The sequence below is a fragment of the Littorina saxatilis genome, linkage group LG3, assembly GCF_037325665.1.
Source record: "Littorina saxatilis isolate snail1 linkage group LG3, US_GU_Lsax_2.0, whole genome shotgun sequence".
Taxonomy (NCBI): domain Eukaryota; kingdom Metazoa; phylum Mollusca; class Gastropoda; order Littorinimorpha; family Littorinidae; genus Littorina; species Littorina saxatilis.
In genome coordinates this window covers 70,918,496-70,938,621 of record NC_090247.1, presented here as the reverse complement: position 1 = coordinate 70,938,621, position 20,126 = coordinate 70,918,496, and the positions used below count along the sequence as shown (strand labels likewise).

Below are 20,126 nucleotides of genomic sequence, written 5' to 3'. Positions count from 1 at the left end.
TAGAACTTGGCGAGAAGCAGTGAGGATACAGTTTCTAGGGTCTTGGTGTTTGGATAGAGGTTCTTAGGGTCTTGGTGTTTAGATAGATGTTCTAGGGCCTTGGTGTTTGGATACAGTTTCTAGGGCCTTGGTGTGTGTAGATAGGTGTAGAGCTTGGCGAGAAGCAGGCCCAGCAGGTCGACGAGAAGTTGACACAGCTCCACAGCCGTCATGAGGGAGAATCCCAGCCACAGGCTCACCTGGCCCCCCACGTCGCTCAGTAGGTGCAGCCACTGTTTGACACGGAACACAATGTTTTATTGTCCAGCGTACCAGAAAGCTGCCTGAATGCTACTCTCTTACACTTAAAGGCACAGTAAGCCTCCCGTAAACCATCACAGAGCTCCCCGAGCGTCTAAATACAGTACAAGCATACTTCCATTTGAACGCTCACCGAACGGGAACATACTGGCTGCTTTCTGTCGAGCGTGAGACATTTTCAAAGAATTTATTTTCGTAGACTTGTTCGTTAACAACAACGGCGCCTCGTTTTTGCGCTAGACCTAACTTTTAAAATCTAAATAATAAATTGACAGCTTGTTACACAAACATTCTTTAATCATAAAAGAATTCGTTTTTCATCAAGACAAGATCAGAACAATTCGAAGTTGTGAAAGTTTAAAAAAAAGAAAAGCCCGGAAGCAGGGTCACGCAAGGGTCGTAGCAGACGGTTTATCCACGGACCTTTATCAGTGCAAATCGCCGTTCCTCTCAACAGTCAAAAGCCATCGCTAGAGTTCTTGTGAACCACAACCGTTGTTTCGTGCATAAAAAACGTGCTATTGTAGATATTAAGCTCACATCGAGTCGCATTCATGACTAACTGACGACTGCATTGTGAAAAAGGAAAACTGGATCACACGGGTTCACGATGGCTCAGGGGTAAGATAAACCACGCAAAAATAAATTCTTTGAAAATTGTTCGCTCTTTACGGAGGGCACCTAGGATGTTCTCAATTGGTGAGTGTTTAAATGAAAGGGTGTTTGTACTGTGTGTAAAAGCCTGACCGTATCTGTGATGGTTTACGGGAGGCTTACTCTGCCTTTAAACACACACAAACGTACCAGCCCCCATAGCGCAGGGGTTAGCGCATCGGGCTGCAGGCCGGGAGGTCGTGGGTTCGAATCGTGATTCGAGCTACATCCGGCTCCTACCTATTGTAATTGCTATGGTTCCAATGGGAAGGCCGGAACCACACAGCCAAGTGTCATTCACTTCACGAATGCGATTTTGAGGTTCTGAATAGAAGAAAATACTCTTGAATCTTTAATGTAAAGGAAAGCAATCATGTGTAAAATGAAAAGAAAGGCTCACATCATAGGCAGGCTCAGTGACGATCTTCTCCACGTTCAGCTGAGACATGAACACTTCCACTCGTATGATGTTGCGGCTGTTGTGGAGAGAACAAAAGAAGATATAGTTCGGGAATTAAGGAATCATTCACGTTTTGGAGACTGCACAAGCAACGCCTAAATGTAAGTCTTCATATCAGTTTTATTTTCTCGTTATATGTCTGGCCGTCCACGTTGGTCAAAGTAATAACTGATGATTGTAGTGTTTATTATCAAAATGTTCCGCAAACTAACCATGTTTTTTCAATTTTTGAATTTTGGAACATTAGCTGTTTGCCTGTTTGGAAATAAAAATGAGATCAAATAACGCAAAGCATAATATCGCACTGTCAAGTCGCTGTGGGACCTCTGGGACGGTATGCAAGTGTCGATTTTAGAGTCTTGGCCGGGCTAGGCTGTACACACAATGCAGTTTATCCCAGACTAAAGTCGACTTAGGACTTAGGTGCACGAAGCGAAAGTTGGTACCACCCAACTGGGTGATAACAAACCGCGGGGTCTGATTTGTTGAAATCATTAAAAAAAAATCTCAATTTCAACCAGTCAGACCCCGCGTCTGTATTCAACCCATGTGGGTGGCGCTGACCCAGTAGCAAGATCTAGATGTGACATTTTTCTGCACGTGTACGGGAACGTGTACGGATTAACGTCATCAAATCTAGTTTTTACGTCATGAGTTTGCCAAGATCTGCAGTCTTGTGGGAGCAATACAACGTAGGATTTGGAACATGGGAGAAAAAAAATGAGTCGCGGGTGACGCAATATCTACACGTACGCGTACAGGTCTTTGCTACACGTTCGATCATCTAGAACACTGTACTAAAGCCTGAGCCTCAGTGCACGAAGAGCCAGACACGGAGACTTACTTGAGGAACTCGGCGTTGACAGTGGTCTCCTTGTGCTGCGAGCGGAAGTGTGTTCCCATGAGCGTGACGAGACCCTGGGTTGCTGGCAGCGTGGGCCAGGCGGCCACAGACACCTGGTGCTGAAACACCTCCTCCCTGGCCGTCAGACACAAGGGACAGGCTATAGTCGGTGATGGTTATACACAGTGGAGTCCACTTTTTGGACCTCCCCAAAAGTTAGAAAAAATAATTATATTTGAAAAAATGGATCAGAAAGTCTTAAAATGAAAATTTTAGGAAAGATACGAACAAAACATCTGAAATGCAATGACTGCTATACTATGCTAACTTAGTATTTCTGTCCCCAGAACTAGCGTCTATTTGGGACGTGACGTGGTTATATGCTAGAAGATGCAATGACGCGAAATGAGCTTCTATTGTACTCGGCCGACTGCAAATGATCTTCTCAATCCTTAATTACAGCAGCAAATATCGAAACTGTCAGTGCGAGGATGTACGACTGTGTCATCGTGTTTGGCTCACGTATGGGAGTCTGCGGGTTGACATTTTCGCCCAGTCGGGTGTATACGTACGTACAACACAAAATTTAAAAAACAAGAAAGGTAGGTTGTTGGAACGTTTGTTATTGACAAAACAATACATTCACAAATAATAATACGTACAAGATTGACAACATAACACACAGAAAAGACAAACCAGTGTCTCCGTAGTTCAATAACTAAAATACACTGTTGGGATGCAATTAGTTGTTTTATTATGTGAGCCTTGAAGGCGTTGTCTCTTGTTGTTAATTAGGTGTTCACATCATGCACCCTCCACACCCTACCAACACTTTAGACACCCCCCTCCCCCTCAGCATGAGCTCACCACCCCCTCCCATCTTTCACCCATAACCCACAGAAAGTCAGAAGAGTTATTGATGTACTGTACTTACACACACTGCTGCTTACAGACGCGCACACATTTGTCTAAGGGGTTGACATCCACACCATCTTCCGTCATATCGATGGCCTTGACAAACTCCACACACTCAGCTGTAGCAAATACAGACATAACCATAAGACAGACATAACCATAAGACAGACATAACCATAAGACAGACATAACCATAAGACAGACATAACCATAAGACAGACATAACCATAAGACAGACATAACCATTTCACTAGTTTTCATTGCTGGGGATCCAGAGAACCGCTGAGCTTATTGTCCACATACGAGTGTCTTCTTTTTTCTTGTGTTTGCCGTTGTAAATATATGCCCTATCGTTCCACTTCCGTATTAATAGGGTCCGATTGACGAAAAAGGACTGTGTGAGACTATCCAATCACAAACCCCGAATCCCTCCACGTGTCTAAGAGAATAGCAATATATTCCCTATCGTTCCACTTCCGTATTAATAGGGTCCGATTGACGAAAAAGGACTGTGTGAGACTATCCAATCACAAACCCCGAATCCCTCCACGTGTCTAAGAGAATAGCAATATATTCCCTATTGTTACACTTCCGTAGCAGGTCGACGAAATTTGACAGTGAGACTATCCAATCACAAACCCTGAATCCCCCCAACGTGCCTTTGAGAAGAATAGCAATATATTCACCAGTGGCGTCAGCTTTGAAGTCGCAGTACAGGATGCCAGGACTGATGGTGTGGTTGTAAGAGTGATGGAACCTGTCGCCCTGCACGCTATCCAGTGAACACGGGAAATCTGGGTCACAGCAGCCACACTCCGATGCAACCATCACCTGGTAGCACGTGTTGAAACACGCCTGCACGGGAGACAGTGCACAGAGACGTCAGAGTTGACTTTCTTGCAAACAGTGGAACCCGTGTTTTTTAACCCCCCCCCCCTACCCCCCCCCCCTCCACTCCCCAATTTGAGACTTCCCAATGTTATGACCTTAATTGTTTTTACATTTTCCGCTAACAACCTCTGTGAATGTACCTCCATTTTACGACTCTCCTTTTGAAGACCTGATTTTCTCAGATTGTTGGAGGTCTTTAAGGGGTGGTTTCACACTAAACGATTTCACTCATCATCTCCCATCTGGCCAGGCTTCCCAGTTAAAACATGCTCTCACCATCTCCCATCTGGCCTGGCTTCCCGGTTAAAACATGCTCTCACCATCTCCCATCTAGCCTGGCTTCCCTGTTAAAACATGCTCTCACCATCTCCCATCTGGCCATGCTTCCCAGTTAAAACATGCTCTCACCATCTCCCAGCTGGCCTGGCTTCCCAGTTAAAACATGCTCTCACCATCTCCCATCTAGCCTGGCTTCCCTGTTAAAACATGCTCTCACCATCTCCCATCTGGCCAGGCTTCCCAGTTAAAACATGCTCTCACCATCTCCCATCTAGCCAGGCTTCCCAGTTAAAACATGCTCTCACCATCTCCCATCTGGCCAGGCTTCCCAGTTAAAACATGCTCTCACCATCTCCCATCTAGCCAGGCTTCCCAGTTAAAACATGCTCTCACCATCTCCCATCTGGCCAGGCTTCCCAGTTAAAACATGCTCTCACCATCTCCCATCTGGCCAGGCTTCCCAGTTAAAACATGCTCTCACCATCTCCCATCTGGCCTGGCTTCCCAGTTAAAACATGCTCTTACCATCTCCCATCTAGCCAGGCTTCCCAGTTAAAACATGCTCTCACCATCTCCCATCTAGCCAGGCTTCCCAGTTAAAACATGCTCTCACCATCCCCCATCTTGCCAGGCTTCCCAGTTAAAACATGCTCTCACCATCTCCCATCTGGCCTGGCTTCCCGGTTAAAACATGCTCTCACCATCTCCCATCTGGCCAGGCTTCCCTGTTAAAACATGCTCTCACCATCCCCCATCTTGCCAGGCTTCCCAGTTAAAACATGCTCTCACCATCCCCCATCTTGCCAGGCTTCCCAGTTAAAACATGCTCTCACCATCTCCCATCTGGCCTGGCTTCCCAGTTAAAACATGCTCTCACCATCTCCCATCTGGCCAGGCTTCCCTGTTAAAACATGCTCTCACCATCTCCCATCTGGCCAGGCTTCCCAGTTAAAACATGCTCTCACCATCTCCCATCTGGCCAGGCTTCCCAGTTAAAACATGCTCTCACCATCTCCCATCTGGCCATGCTTCCCAGTTAAAACATGCTCTCGCCATCTCCCATCTAGCCAGGCTTCCCAGTTAAAACATGCTCTCACCATCTCCCATCTGGCCTGGCTTCCCAGTTAAAACATGCTCTCACCATCTCCCATCTGGCCAGACTTCCCAGTTAAAACATGCTCTCACCATCTCCCATCTGGCCAGACTTCCCAGTTAAAACATGCTTTCACCATCTCCCATCTGGCCATGCTTCCCAGTTAAAACATGCTCTCGCCATCTCCCATCTAGCCTGGCTTCCCAGTTAAAACATGCTCTCACCATCTCCCATCTGGCCTGGCTTCCCAGTTAAAACATGCTCTCACCATCTCCCATCTTGCCAGGCTTCCCAGTTAAAACATGCTCTCACCATCTCCCATCTGGCCTGGCTTCCCAGTTAAAACATGCTCTCACCATCTCCCATCTAGCCAGGCTTCCCTGTTAAAACATGCTCTCACCATCTCCCATCTGGCCAGGCTTCCCAGTTAAAACATGCTCTCACCATCTCCCATCTAGCCTGGCTTCCCTGTTAAAACATGCTCTCACCATCTCCCATCTGGCCATGCTTCCCAGTTAAAACATGCTCTCGCCATCTCCCATCTAGCCAGGCTTCCCAGTTAAAACATGCTCTCACCATCTCCCATCTGGCCTGGCTTCCCAGTTAAAACATGCTCTCACCATCTCCCATCTGGCCAGGCTTCCCAGTTAAAACATGCTCTCACCATCTCCCATCTAGCCAGGCTTCCCAGTTAAAACATGCTCTCACCATCTCCCATCTGGCTAGGCTTCCCAGTTAAAACATGCTCTCACCATCTCCCATCTGGCTAGGCTTCCCAGTTAAAACATGCTCTCACCATCCCCCATCTTGCCAGGCTTCCCAGTTAAAACATGCTCTCACCATCTCCCATCTGGCTAGGCTTCCCAGTTAAAACATGCTCTCACCATCTCCCATCTAGCCAGGCTTCCCAGTTAAAACATGCTCTCACCATCTCCCATCTGTCCTGGCTTCCCAGTTAAAACATGCTCTCACCATCTCCCATCTGGCCAGGCTTCCCAGTTAAAACATGCTCTCACCATCTCCCAGCTGGCCTGGCTTCCCAGTTAAAACATGCTCTCACCATCTCCCATCTGGCCTGGCTTCCCAGTTAAAACATGCTCTCACCATCTCCCATCTAGCCTGGCTTCCCAGTTAAAACATGCTCTCACCATCTCCCATCTGGCCAGGCTTCCCAGTTAAAACATGCTCTCACCATCTCCCATCTAGCCTGGCTTCCCTGTTAAAACATGCTCTCACCATCTCCCATCTAGCCAGGCTTCCCAGTTAAAACATGCTCTCACCATCTCCCATCTGGCCAGGCTTCCCAGTTAAAACATGCTCTCACCATCTCCCATCTGGCCAGGCTTCCCAGTTAAAACATGCTCTCACCATCTCCCATCTAGCCAGGCTTCCCAGTTAAAACATGCTCTCACCATCTCCCATCTGGCCAGGCTTCCCAGTTAAAACATGCTCTCACCATCTCCCATCTGGCCAGGCTTCCCAGTTAAAACATGCTCTCACCATCTCCCATCTGGCCTGGCTTCCCAGTTAAAACATGCTCTCACCATCTCCCATCTGGCCAGGCTTCCCAGTTAAAACATGCTCTCACCATCTCCCATCTGGCCAGGCTTCCCAGTTAAAACATGCTCTCACCATCTCCCATCTGGCCATGCTTCCCAGTTAAAACATGCTTTCACCATCTCCCATCTAGCCTGGCTTCCCAGTTAAAACATGCTCTCACCATCTCCCATCTGGCCTGGCTTCCCAGTTAAAACATGCTCTCACCATCTCCCATCTGGCCAGGCTTCCCAGTTAAAACATGCTCTCACCATCTCCCATCTGGCCTGGCTTCCCAGTTAAAACATGCTCTCACCATCTCCCATCTGGCCAGGCTTCCCAGTTAAAACATGCTCTCACCATCTCCCATCTGGCCAGGCTTCCCAGTTAAAACATGCTCTCACCATCTCCCATCTAGCCTGGCTTCCCTGTTAAAACATGCTCTCACCATCTCCCATCTGGCCATGCTTCCCAGTTAAAACATGCTCTCACCATCTCCCAGCTGGCCTGGCTTCCCAGTTAAAACATGCTCTCACCATCTCCCATCTGGCCTGGCTTCCCAGTTAAAACATGCTCTCACCATCTCCCATCTGGCCAGGCTTCCCAGTTAAAACATGCTCTCACCATCTCCCATCTGGCCAGGCTTCCCAGTTAAAACATGCTCTCACCATCTCCCATCTGGCTAGGCTTCCCAGTTAAAACATGCTCTCACCATCTCCCATCTGGCTAGGCTTCCCAGTTAAAACATGCTCTCACCATCTCCCATCTTGCCAGGCTCCCCAGTTAAAACATGCTCTCACCATCTCCCATCTGGCTAGGCTTCCCAGTTAAAACATGCTCTCACCATCTCCCATCTAGCCAGGCTTCCCAGTTAAAACATGCTCTCACCATCTCCCATCTGGCCTGGCTTCCCAGTTAAAACATGCTCTCACCATCTCCCATCTGGCCAGGCTTCCCAGTTAAAACATGCTCTCACCATCTCCCATCTGGCCTGGCTTCCCAGTTAAAACATGCTCTCACCATCTCCCATCTGGCCTGGCTTCCCAGTTAAAACATGCTCTCACCATCTCCCATCTAGCCTGGCTTCCCTGTTAAAACATGCTCTCACCATCTCCCATCTGGCCAGACTTCCCAGTTAAAACATGCTCTCACCATCTCCCATCTAGCCTGGCTTCCCTGTTAAAACATGCTCTCACCATCTCCCATCTAGCCAGGCTTCCCAGTTAAAACATGCTCTCACCATCTCCCATCTGGCCAGGCTTCCCAGTTAAAACATGCTCTCACCATCTCCCATCTGGCCAGGCTTCCCAGTTAAAACATGCTCTCACCATCTCCCATCTGGCCAGGCTTCCCAGTTAAAACATGCTCTCACCATCTCCCATCTGGCCTGGCTTCCCAGTTAAAACATGCTCTCACCATCTCCCATCTAGCCTGGCTTCCCTGTTAAAACATGCTCTCACCATCTCCCATCTGGCCTGGCTTCCCAGTTAAAACATGCTCTCACCATCTCCCATCTGGCCTGGCTTCCCAGTTAAAACATGCTCTCACCATCTCCCATCTGGCCAGGCTTCCCAGTTAAAACATGCTTTCGCCATCTCCCATCTAGCCTGGCTTCCCAGTTAAAACATGCTCTCACCATCTCCCATCTAGCCTGGCTTCCCTGTTAAAACATGCTCTCACCATCTCCCATCTGGCCAGGCTTCCCAGTTAAAACATGCTCTCACCATCTCCCATCTGGCCAGGCTTCCCAGTTAAAACATGCTCTCACCATCTCCCATCTGGCCTGGCTTCCCAGTTAAAACATGCTCTCACCATCTCCCATCTGGCCAGGCTTCCCAGTTAAAACATGCTCTCACCATCTCCCATCTGGCCAGGCTTCCCAGTTAAAACATGCTTTCGCCATCTCCCATCTGGCCAGGCTTCCCAGTTAAAACATGCTCTCACCATCTCCCATCTGGCCTGGCTTCACAGTTAAAACATGCTCTCACCATCTCCCATCTGGCCTGGCTTCCCGGTTAAAACATGCTCTCACCATCTCCCATCTGGCCTGGCTTCACAGTTAAAACATGCTCTCACCATCTCCCATCTGGCCTGGCTTCCCTGTTAAAACATGCTCTCACCATCTGCCATCTGGCCTGGCTTCCCAGTTAAAACATGCTCTCACCATCTGCCATCTGGCCTGGCTTCCCAGTTAAAACATGCTCTCACCATCTCCCATCTGGCCTGGCTTCACAGTTAAAACATGCTTTCACCATCTCCCATCTAGCCTGGCTTCCCTGTTAAAACATGCTCTCACCATCTCCCATCTGGCCTGGCTTCCCAGTTAAAACATGCTCTCACCATCTGCCATCTGGCCTGGCTTCCCAGTTAAAACATGCTCTCACCATCTCCCATCTGGCCAGACTTCCCAGTTAAAACATGCTCTCGCCATCTCCCATCTGGCCTGGCTTCCCTGTTAAAACATGCTCTCACCATCTCCCATCTGGCCAGGCTTCCCAGTTAAAACATGCTCTCACCATCTGCCATCTGGCCTGGCTTCCCAGTTAAAACATGCTCTCACCATCTCCCATCTGGCCTGGCTTCCCAGTTAAAACATGCTCTCACCATCTCCCATCTTGCCAGGCTTCCCAGTTAAAACATGCTCTCACCATCTCCCATCTGGCCTGGCTTCACAGTTAAAACATGCTCTCACCATCTCCCATCTGGCCTGGCTTCCCAGTTAAAACATGCTCTCACCATCTCCCATCTAGCCTGGCTTCCCAGTTAAAACATGCTCTCACCATCTCCCATCTGGCCAGGCTTCCCAGTTAAAACATGCTCTCACCATCTCCCATCTGGCCAGGCTTCCCAGTTAAAACATGCTCTCACCATCTCCCATCTGGCCAGGCTTCCCAGTTAAAACATGCTCTCACCATCTCCCATCTGGCCAGGCCGCACATGGGATAAAACAATCTCTCAACTAGGGCATACACGCAGAACCAACAGTCGTTGCTGCGTTCTGTACAGAGTTGGATTTCTTTCTGATTTATTGTCGTCCTACTTTATCGCTCCTGCGAGTGGGGAATACTGCACTACGTCACGCTCATTAGATAATTGCCTATGTCATTTTTTGATGTTTTGAGAAAAACGCAAAAAACCTTCTTTGGTTTCTGAACAATCTGCCTATCTCATTTTAGTTATAAGTTGCAAACTGCCTATCTTGAGCTGTTACCACGGAGTAAATGTGAGATAAAGAGCTGCACAGCAACATTTTCAATCAGCAAAACTGCATAACAACCCACACACAGCTTTTGCATACCTTCACATTTTCAAAACAAGTCTTTCTGTATCATAAAGAAAAAGTGCCTAACTCAAGAAACGAGATCGGCAGTTTTGCTTACGTTACCGTGGCAATGATTTCCGATGGTCTGAGAGTTTGTACTCTCTAACACATGATAGATACCCTTCCAGTAGCTTCCCCTGTAGTTTCACTACAGAAATGCCTAACACTGAGATCGGTATTTTTCTTATGAGCGTGACGACGAGCTTTCTGGATTACAGATTTGAGTACCTTAATTCGCACTGGTTTTGTCTGCTAGGTTGCGAGTGCTAACAAGGGAAGTCGATGAACAGATTTGGGACTGCCGCAACACAGACGAGCTTGTCGACAGCAACTGCTATCCTATTTTCATCGATTTAATTAAATAGCGTAGTAACGAAGACATTTTTAGATTATCATTGCAGGTCTGTGTAAATTAGAGCACAGCAAATGTTCATTAGGCTTTTGAAGGTTACATTCTACAGACAACTTCTTAAAGCCACAGTAAGCCTCCTGTAAACCATCACAGATACTGTCAGGCTTTTACACACAGTACAAACACCCTTTCATTTACACACTCACCGCTTTTGAACATCCTAAGTGCCCTCTGTAAAGAGTGAGCAATTTTCAAAGAATTTATTTTTGCGTGCTTTATCTTACCCCTGAACCATCGCGAACCCGTGTGATCCCGTGTGATCCAGTTTCCTTTTTTCACAATGTAGTCGTCAGTTTGTGATTTCAATGGGACTCGCTGTAAGCTCATCTGCAATAGCACGTTATTGTGTACCTCTGAATCTAAACGCAACAAACGGCTGCGGTTCACACGAACTAGAGCGATGACAGTTGGCCGTTCAGAGGAACGGCTAGGCAGAACCGTTGTCTGCTACGAGAAAGACGGTTTGTGTGACACGTTTCCGGGCTTTTCTTTTTTCAAACTTTCAAAACTTCGAATTGAACTGATCTTGTCTTGAGGAAAAAAAATTCTTTTATGATTTAAGAATGCTTGTGTAACAAGATGTCAATTTATTATCTAGATTTTAAAAGTTAGTTCTAGCGGCAAAACTGATATGCTGATCAGAGGATCCACGAAAATAAATTCTTTGAAAATTGCTCGCTCTTTACGTAGGGCACCTAGGATGTTCTCAAGCGGTGAGTGTTTAAACGAAAGGGTGTTTGTACTGCCTGACAGAATCTGTGATGGTTTACGGGAGGCTTACTGTGCTAAAAGAACAACCAGTCCGTTTTGAACTGTCTGGTTGGTATACACACGTAAATAGGCCCAGTGAAATTGAACACTTTATCTATACATATTTATTATGATATATGCGTGTGGAAGGAGTGTGAAGTTTTATGCATACACCATAACAAAATCCTGTGCTTTGCATTTGGTAAATAAACTGTTTGACTTGACTTAACTACTGTGTCTTTCACTTTGACATTGAACTATATGTGTATGTTTTTAAATGATTTAGTTTGATAAGATTAGATATTATTTTTGCCTCAAACCATTGCAGCTGCAGGCAAGTTGAATTAGAAAGTTAGCCCGTTACTATAAGTTACATTCTTCAGTTTGTTTGATAGTACCAATAAGGGTTTTAGCATTATTTTGACCTTGACTGAACCTGTATAAATCAATTCCTAATTAGATGTAAATTCATAACCACTCTGAGTATAAGCTTAGCTTATGCTGTGTGGTCGCAAATGTTCCTGTTGTACCTCGTGTCACCCTATATTTCCAGAATACATTTTGTATAAAATATGGAAGTACCTCTGCTGAGTAGCTGACTGCAAAATATGGAGCGTACATGTTGACGGCTAGGTTGTGGTCAGTACTGTGGCTGACACAGTCCCCGTAAGGCGGCCCAGTCCGCTGGTACACGTTCTGTGTCCAGACACCAACACAGCCATGCCAAGGAGAAATAGCAAAACAGGAACGAAAGCACGAAGTCAGTATTGACATTTTATAATTTAAAAAAAGAAGAAGATTAATACGATTTTAAAAATTCTTTCAAAGGAAACTAAAACATTTTGTGAATATGTTGGCCTAAAAGATCCAAACTAAATAGGCAATGCGTAAAATCTCCATCCTTCTGTAATAAAGATCAATCAATCAATCAATCAATCAATCAATCAATCTCTCTCTCTCTCTCTCTCTCTCTCTCTCTCTCTCTCTCTCTCTCTCTCTCTCTCTCTCTCTCTCTCTCTCTCTCTCTCTCTCTCTCTCTCATACGTTCATACACTTAAAAATCCACGCGCGCAAAAACACGAGTGCACGGGGAGGTTCAGCCCATGAACGCAGAAGAACAAGAAGAAGCTTTTTCAAAAAAGAATGCTGTTGGGGCTGGGAAATTAATTATCTGTGTGAGTAAGTGTGAATAGGGCAGGAAGCTTTTGCGTGTTCTATGAGTTCTTGAAGTGCATTTTATACCGTTGTTTACGAAGCTTTCGGGAATAAGCCAGTATGCTTCAAGCTTCTGTTGGTTCTGTCTATTTCTAAAACGTGTGATGACAATGAACTGAATGCATTTTGTCAGTGAAAGAAAAACAATCGTTGCGTGTGTCTGTCTGAAAAGAATCGCCCTTGGTTGTGAACACAATTATCAACGAGATGTTTCAGAGGGAATTGTCACTGACCTGTCCAATCTAAAAGCAAAAACATTTGACTTTTTTCCATTATCCTTTCATTTTTTCCTTACTGTATACAACATACAAGGTTTACAGTGTAAAGCACCGAAGGTTCCATTTTGTATGTTTTGAACCATGGAGCTCATTTGTTTTGTGTCAAAACGTTCGTCTTTCAATTACAGTTTGCTTGCATAATTCAAAAGCAAACACTGTTTCATGCCGACCAGGTTTAAAGCCTGAATCTCAGCTCTAGTGAGGTCACAAAAGAACTGACAGCAAACGAACCGATTGAACATTCTACCGCAAGTGTATTGCAAAATACATATTTTATCACTGAGCTGATTGCTGTGTTGTTAAAACCTAGAGAATCGATCAAAATGCATATGATCTGTTAATGGATTGCCGAAGAGCACCAAACAAAAATTTAATTACAGGACGACACGAAAACTGCTTTAAGCACAAATGGTTTAATATTGACATGATTTCGTCCATTTTCGGTGGAAATGATAGCTACTCAGTCTTCAGTAGCATTACAATATACATTACACAATATACTTTTGAAGTTGAACCTGTTTATAACTACTTCCAAAGGTTCAAAACAGACAGGGCGATCAAGAAAAGAATGAAACAGAAACAAAGGAGAGAAAAATATATTTGTCATGGACCCCCCCCCCCCCCCCCCCCCCCCCGCCCCTATGCAGAGTGAGGCAGACAGAAGGATGCTGTTTTTCTATGGGAAAGTTATTATGTACTGCACTTGAAATAAATTAGGACACACACACACACACACACACACACACACACACACACACACGCACGCACTTCCGTACACGCACGCACGCACGCGCACACACACACACACACACACACACACACACACACACACACACACACACACACACACACACACGAAGAGTATGCATCTCTAACCAGACCTTGGTGACTCCCAGTTTTGTGAGGGAGTCAGGCGACAGTAAGTTGCTTTCAGAAAATGCAAGCCAATTAGAGCTTTGGTCAGAAAAAAGACTAACATAAGAAACTGAAAGAAATAGGCGAGGGATAATTCAAGAAAAAGAGATAAAATATGGCAGTCACAGTGTATATGTACAGACCTAGTTGATTCCTACTTGCGTGAGAGATCCAGGCGACAGTAAGATGCCGTCGTTTTCATGAATAGGCATATGCCATTTAGAGCTTGAAATAGACCTTTGGTCAGAAGAAAAAAAGAATAAACTGTAAGAAAGAAGTGAGGGACCATACAAGAAAAAGAGATAACATATGCCAGTCACAGTGAATGTGTACAGTACAGACCTAGTTGATTCCTTCTTGTGTGAGAGATCAAGGCGACAGCAGGATGCCGTCGTTTTCAGGAAAAGGCATGCCATTTAGAGCTTCAAAAAGAAGACCTTTGGTCAGAAAAAAAGACGAGCAGAATAAACTGAAAGAAGTCACAGCCACATATATGTACAGACCTTGTTGATTCCTACTTGTGTGAGAGATCCAGGCGACAGCAGAATGCCGTCGTTCTCAGGGAAAGGCAGGGCGTCCTGGGAATGCACCACCATCTTGACTCCCACACTCTGCACCTGCGGCATGTACTCCTCTTCCTCCACCGTCAGGAGCAGTTTTAACCCTGCACACAATTAATCAACACACCTGTTTAGCCTCGATGACCATACTAGAGATGGCTGATTACACCCAATCACGGACACACCGTGGTAGCGTGACTCTTTTTTCTTTTTTTTTGCAGCTAGATGTCCTTTGGGATGAAGCAGCCCAGCAATGGGACGATGAAGTGAAATGAAATAGCCTCTAACTCAGAAAATGCCACCAGCTTGACCCCCAAACTCTGTACGTGGGGCATCATCGCATGTACTCCGCTTCCTCCGACGTCAGGAACAGCTTTAACACTGCACACAATTATGTTTTTTAGTTTTTTTTAAAGTTAAATCAATTCTTATTTAATTCCAGCGTAGAGAACTGATAAAAGGTTGTATATCACAAGAATGTTACCAGGGATTTTTCATCTTTTTGATTACTTACATGTATTGCTGAAATGGTTCGTATTTCGTTATTTTATCGCCCCATTCCTCCCAGTGGAAACCTAGCAGCGGCAGAGCCGCGCTAACCAGGTGTGTGGTTGTTTGTGTGTTACCTTCCACGTGCACTTTTGGCAGAATGAACGAGATCTTCGACGTGACACAGGGTTGGGACATGGACATAGTCTCTGAATAGTTTTTAAATCTTCTAGATTATCTGATGTATGTGGTTGTTGTTTATGAAATGTAAGCTAATGATGCTTGTATTTTATTTCTTACGAGGAAACTTTTTATATGTAAAATGTTGAATTTTAATGTCCAATGTAAAGCGCCATGAGACTGTTATCTGGCGGTGAACAGCGCTATAGAAGAATGTTTTATTATTATTATTATTATTATTATTATTATTATTATTATTATTATTATTATCATCTTCACATAAAGTTGACCCGTGCCTGTCCAGGTCCACATTCCTTTTTTTGCACATCGCTGTGAGCTCTCAGTTATGAAAAGGAGCGATCATTACGTGTTATTTGTTATTATCATTGTCTACTATATTTATCCCACTTGCCTTGACTTGGACCAGGCCCTGTGACGCTGTGGTTCTTCTTGTTGTTGAAGGTGAAGCAGTTACCAAACTTCTGGTTGAAGAATTCCGAGAACTCTCTGCAAAACGGAACAAAGAATGACAATAAGGCCATTACTGCAAACTTGGTATCTGTCTGCAGAATTGTACATTCGGCTAAAACAGTTACTCCCGTGTCTTTGACCAAAAGGCCTTCCATTAAATGGATTGACAGAGAACATAACACGATCTTGGACACTTCTGCCCGGAGCGTCGTTCTAACATAATGTTCGGTCATCAAACGATCAGGCGTCTGTCTGAAATATATGAAGGAGTTTACAAAAACGATGCTTTCTGGTGGCACAGAACGCCTTTATCATTCACTCTTCATTTTCTTCTCAGTTCCAACGTCGGTTTATCCATTTCATACTATATTGTCCAAAATACTGGGAAATCCCTCACAACAGAAAGCTAGCAGCAACAAGTGACGCGCAATCACTTCTGATGAGATGTGATATATTTTGGTGGTAACTTTGCTGGTTTTTCAGTGCTATTAGGATTTTGTGGAAATAGATTTTATTTGGAGTTTTATGCTTCTTTGCCAACAGCGGTTTAAGTATGCAGTACACCTGGTAAAAAGAGTATTTTATGTGAAGTGGACAAGATGTGAACGCGGTATAATGTAGGGGGTGTGTGTGTGTGTGTGTGTGTGTGTGTGTGTGTGTGTGTGTGAATGTGAGTGTATGTGTGTGTATGTGTGTGTGTGTGTGTGTGTGTGTGTGTATGTGTGTGTGTAAGTGAGTGTGTGTATGCAGTTCTGTTAGCACTCTGTTTGGTTGTTGTGTTTAAATGTAGGCCTACTATGTATTGCATGAACTCAAACCAAGATATATTCCTGTGTAATGCACGTGGTTGATATAAAATCTTATATCTCATCCAGGTGTGTGTCTGGTACGTATAATCAGTCACCTTTACTTCTGACAGAATAACCCAAGTCTTGTATGTGTCACTCGGGGGTGACACTGGGTGAGAAATGGATACTGTCAGCACAAACATTTGCACCGTATCTGTCCTAGCTGGATTCAAACCTGAGGACCACATGTCGAGTTCTCTCCCAACTCAGCTACCAGGGTTGAGGAGAACGAAGCGAAAGTGGGTGCCTCTCCAATGGGTGGTACGCAGCCGCGAGGTCGGATTGGTTGAAACTCAAGGACTGGGTGGCCGAGTGGTAACGCACTTGCGCTCGGAAGCGAGAGGTTGCGAGTTCGACCCTGGGTCAGGGCGTTTGCAATTTTCTCCCCCCCCCCCCCCTTTCCTAACCTAGGTGGTGGGTTCAAGTGCTAGTCTTTCGGATGAGACGAAAAACCGAGGTCCCTTCGTGTACACTACATTGGGGTGTGCACGTTAAAGATCCCACGATTGACAAAATAGAGCTTAAACAATGACCACGAGTTGATTACTGGAAAATAAACCACGAGTGGGTATTTGCAGCCGCTTGGTAAACCGAACATTGAAAAACCCACGGACATGTATTACGGAGAAAACTCGGGATAACCGGATGTTTAGCATTACGTCAATATGCTAGGAATCATATGACGTCATGACGTATCATGCTTGTCTTCGTAGATTGTATACATGTTCGAAAGTCTGACTTCTGTTGTGAATTCGCGTGGTGAAGACTGCGGTAAATCTATAGATGATAAGAGAACAAGGATTGTCTCAGAAGAAACGACTAAATGTTTCAGACCGGTAACTTCATTTCAACATTGCACTGTATAATGGACGTTCTATGTGACAGGAGAGTTTGCTGATTTTGTGTTAAACATTGGAGAGATCGTCTGCTAGAATCAGAGATAGGTCGCTTCAGATTGCAGCTTCTGGAAATTTGCAAGGTTTGTTGCCTGTTAAAGAACTGGATTTACACGTAATGTATGTCATGTACAGTAAGCAACAACAAAAACACACACAAAGCAAATGGCATCGTCTGTCGACTAGTCACAAAAGCAAACCTGGCGAGGTATGCGTGTACTTTATACACGTCAGCCATTGTTGTTACTGTTTTGAGTCAACGTTGTATTCTTCCGCAACAGGGTCCAATCGTCTGGGTTTCAAATGATGTCATGCTTTAAAAATAAATTCTAGTATTGATTATTTTTTAGCCCTCTTTATTCTTACTTCGAATAATCCACGTGTGATTTTGGTGTAATCAAAGTAGTTCGTTCTAATTTCTCACTTGTCTAAAAATATTTGTAAGATTTCAACATTAAACGCACGTTCTCTTGCACCAGCCGCAATCTCATCTATGTCATATCCTGTCTCAAATGCCCCAAAGTACTCTACATTGGTGAGACCGAAAGAACCCTCTCTACCCGCTTCACCGAACATCTGGCAGATATTCGGCATCGCCGCTGTAGGTCTGTTGCCCAACATTTCAACAGCAGCAACCACACCTCCCTGGATGCACGTGTGAAAGGTGTCTGGCAAATGTACAGCACCTCCACAGACAGAAAACAAGTAGAGTCCGATTTCATATTATCCCTGGGCACATCCACACCTGACGGTTTGAATGCGAAAATGTGATGTACTTGTATTCCCCAAACATACTGTGGATTTACGGTACGTGTGGGTGTGTGTTTGTGTGTGAATGTTTGTTTGTTTGTTTATTTGTTGCTTAACGTCCAGCCGACTACGCAGAGCCATATCAGGACGAGGAAGGGGGGGATGAAGGGGGCCACTTGTCAAGCGATTCCTGTTTACAAATGCACTAACCCATTACTTGTGTCCCAGCAGGCTTTAGTAAAACTAAATTAATACCTACTGGAAGATTACCAGTTTCCAGTATGTTAAAATAGGCTTAACCTATCTACTGCTGGACTTACATCAGAACACTAACAGCCCAAGTAAAAAAGTACTACACTATGTACTATAGTATACCATAGTACTTGTACTATAGTATACTATAGTTTACTATAGTACAAGTACTATGGTACATTGAATTGTACTATGGTATACTATAGTTTACTATAGTACAAGTACTATAGTACATTGAATTGTACTATGGTGTACCATAGTTTACTATAGTACTAGTACTATAGTAAACTATAGTACAAAAAGTACTATAGTACAATACATTAGTGTGTACTATAGTACATTGTGGTACATGTACTATAGTATACTATAGTAAACTATAGTACATTTAAATGTACTATAGTATTTTGAGCACTTTTTTGCCAAAATGTACTATAGTATACTATAGTAAACTATAGTAAACTATAGTTTACTAGAGTACATGTACTACAGTTTACTAGAGTAAAGTGTAGTACAGCGTGGTACTTTCGTAGAGTACATTTGTACTATAGTACTTTTACTATAGTTTACTATAGTACAGCGTGGTATTTTTGGCATGGTACATTTGTACTATAGTACTTTTACTATAGTTTACTATAGTACAGTGTGGTACTTTTGTTGCTGTAGATTTTGTACTATAGTACTTTTACTACAGTTTACTATAGTATACTGCAGTACTTTCTTGAAAAAGTACCATAGCCTTAAAAATTACACTGGATGTAAATGTGGCCCCAATTTTTGCTGAATCAATTGTTTTGTGTGAATTGAATGTGTGTGTGCACGATCAGGCCACTCGCTGCAGTCAATCTGTCACATTTGGTAGGAAAGTAAAGGTTCATCACATGTTTTAAATTTTATTTTCATTTTTCGGCAGAGCATTAATAGTCAAGCTTATGTAAGAACATTTTAAAATATCCACTAACATGTAAAAGACCCAATTAAATAATAATTTTAAATAAGGTGTCCATCTTGCACAGTGAGTAACCAAGCTGTTGATTTTTGGTAAATGTCCCAATGCAGAAACAGCTTTAATGCAATTTTTTTATAACCCTGTTAACCAGAACAAGTAATAATAAAATGCACGAAACAGATTTATTATAGCACTCTTCTTTGTGGGAATTCATCTTTAGCACAACACATATTTTCTCAAAATTATCTCCCCTACAGCCAAGTTAAATTTCTATGATTAGCTTTGAAAGTGACCATGCATACATCAGTACATGAAAACTCTGTGAACAATCAAAGGAGACAATGATTGTCCCTATTATTGACCAGAACTCTACCCCAATCTGAACTTGAATAATGCAAACTATCAAGCTGACTTGATGTCATCTAACCCTGTATATGTGTGTGACCTTACACAGATAAAGTTATTGAGTTACTTTCTTTCTTTATTTGGTGTTTAACGTCGTTTTCAACCATTCAAGGTTATATCGCGATGGGGAAAGGGGGGAGATGGGATAGAGCCACTTGTCAATTGTTTCTTGTTCACAAAAGCACTAATCAAAAATTTGCTTCAGGGGCTTGCAACGTAGTACAATATATGACCTTACTGGGAGAATGCAAGTTTCCAGTACAAAGGACTTAACATGTCTTACATACTGCTTGACTAAAATCTTTACAAAAATTGACTATATTCTATACAAGAAACACTTAACAAGGGTAAAAGGAGAAACAGAATCCGTTAGTCGCCTCTTACGACATGCTGGGGAGCATCGGGTAGATTCTTCCCCCTAACCCGCGGGGGGTTATTGAGTTACAACGATCTTGCTTCAAACAC

The 20,126-nt window shown here is 44.1% G+C and overlaps 1 protein-coding gene across 1 annotated transcript; it reads right to left on the bottom strand.

The window, feature by feature from the left end:
* Window positions 1-119: 119 nt before the first annotated feature.
* LOC138961306 (degenerin deg-1-like) lies at window positions 120-20,050 on the bottom strand. The gene is made up of 9 exons (XM_070332907.1): window positions 20,046-20,050; window positions 15,506-15,600; window positions 14,383-14,528; window positions 12,039-12,152; window positions 3,860-4,028; window positions 3,209-3,292; window positions 2,259-2,418; window positions 1,355-1,430; window positions 120-272 (listed from the first exon to the last, which is right to left on the bottom strand). Exons 1-9 carry the CDS (start codon window positions 20,048-20,050, stop codon window positions 120-122), a joined length of 1,002 nt encoding a protein of 333 aa, XP_070189008.1.
* Window positions 20,051-20,126: the final 76 nt, after the last annotated feature.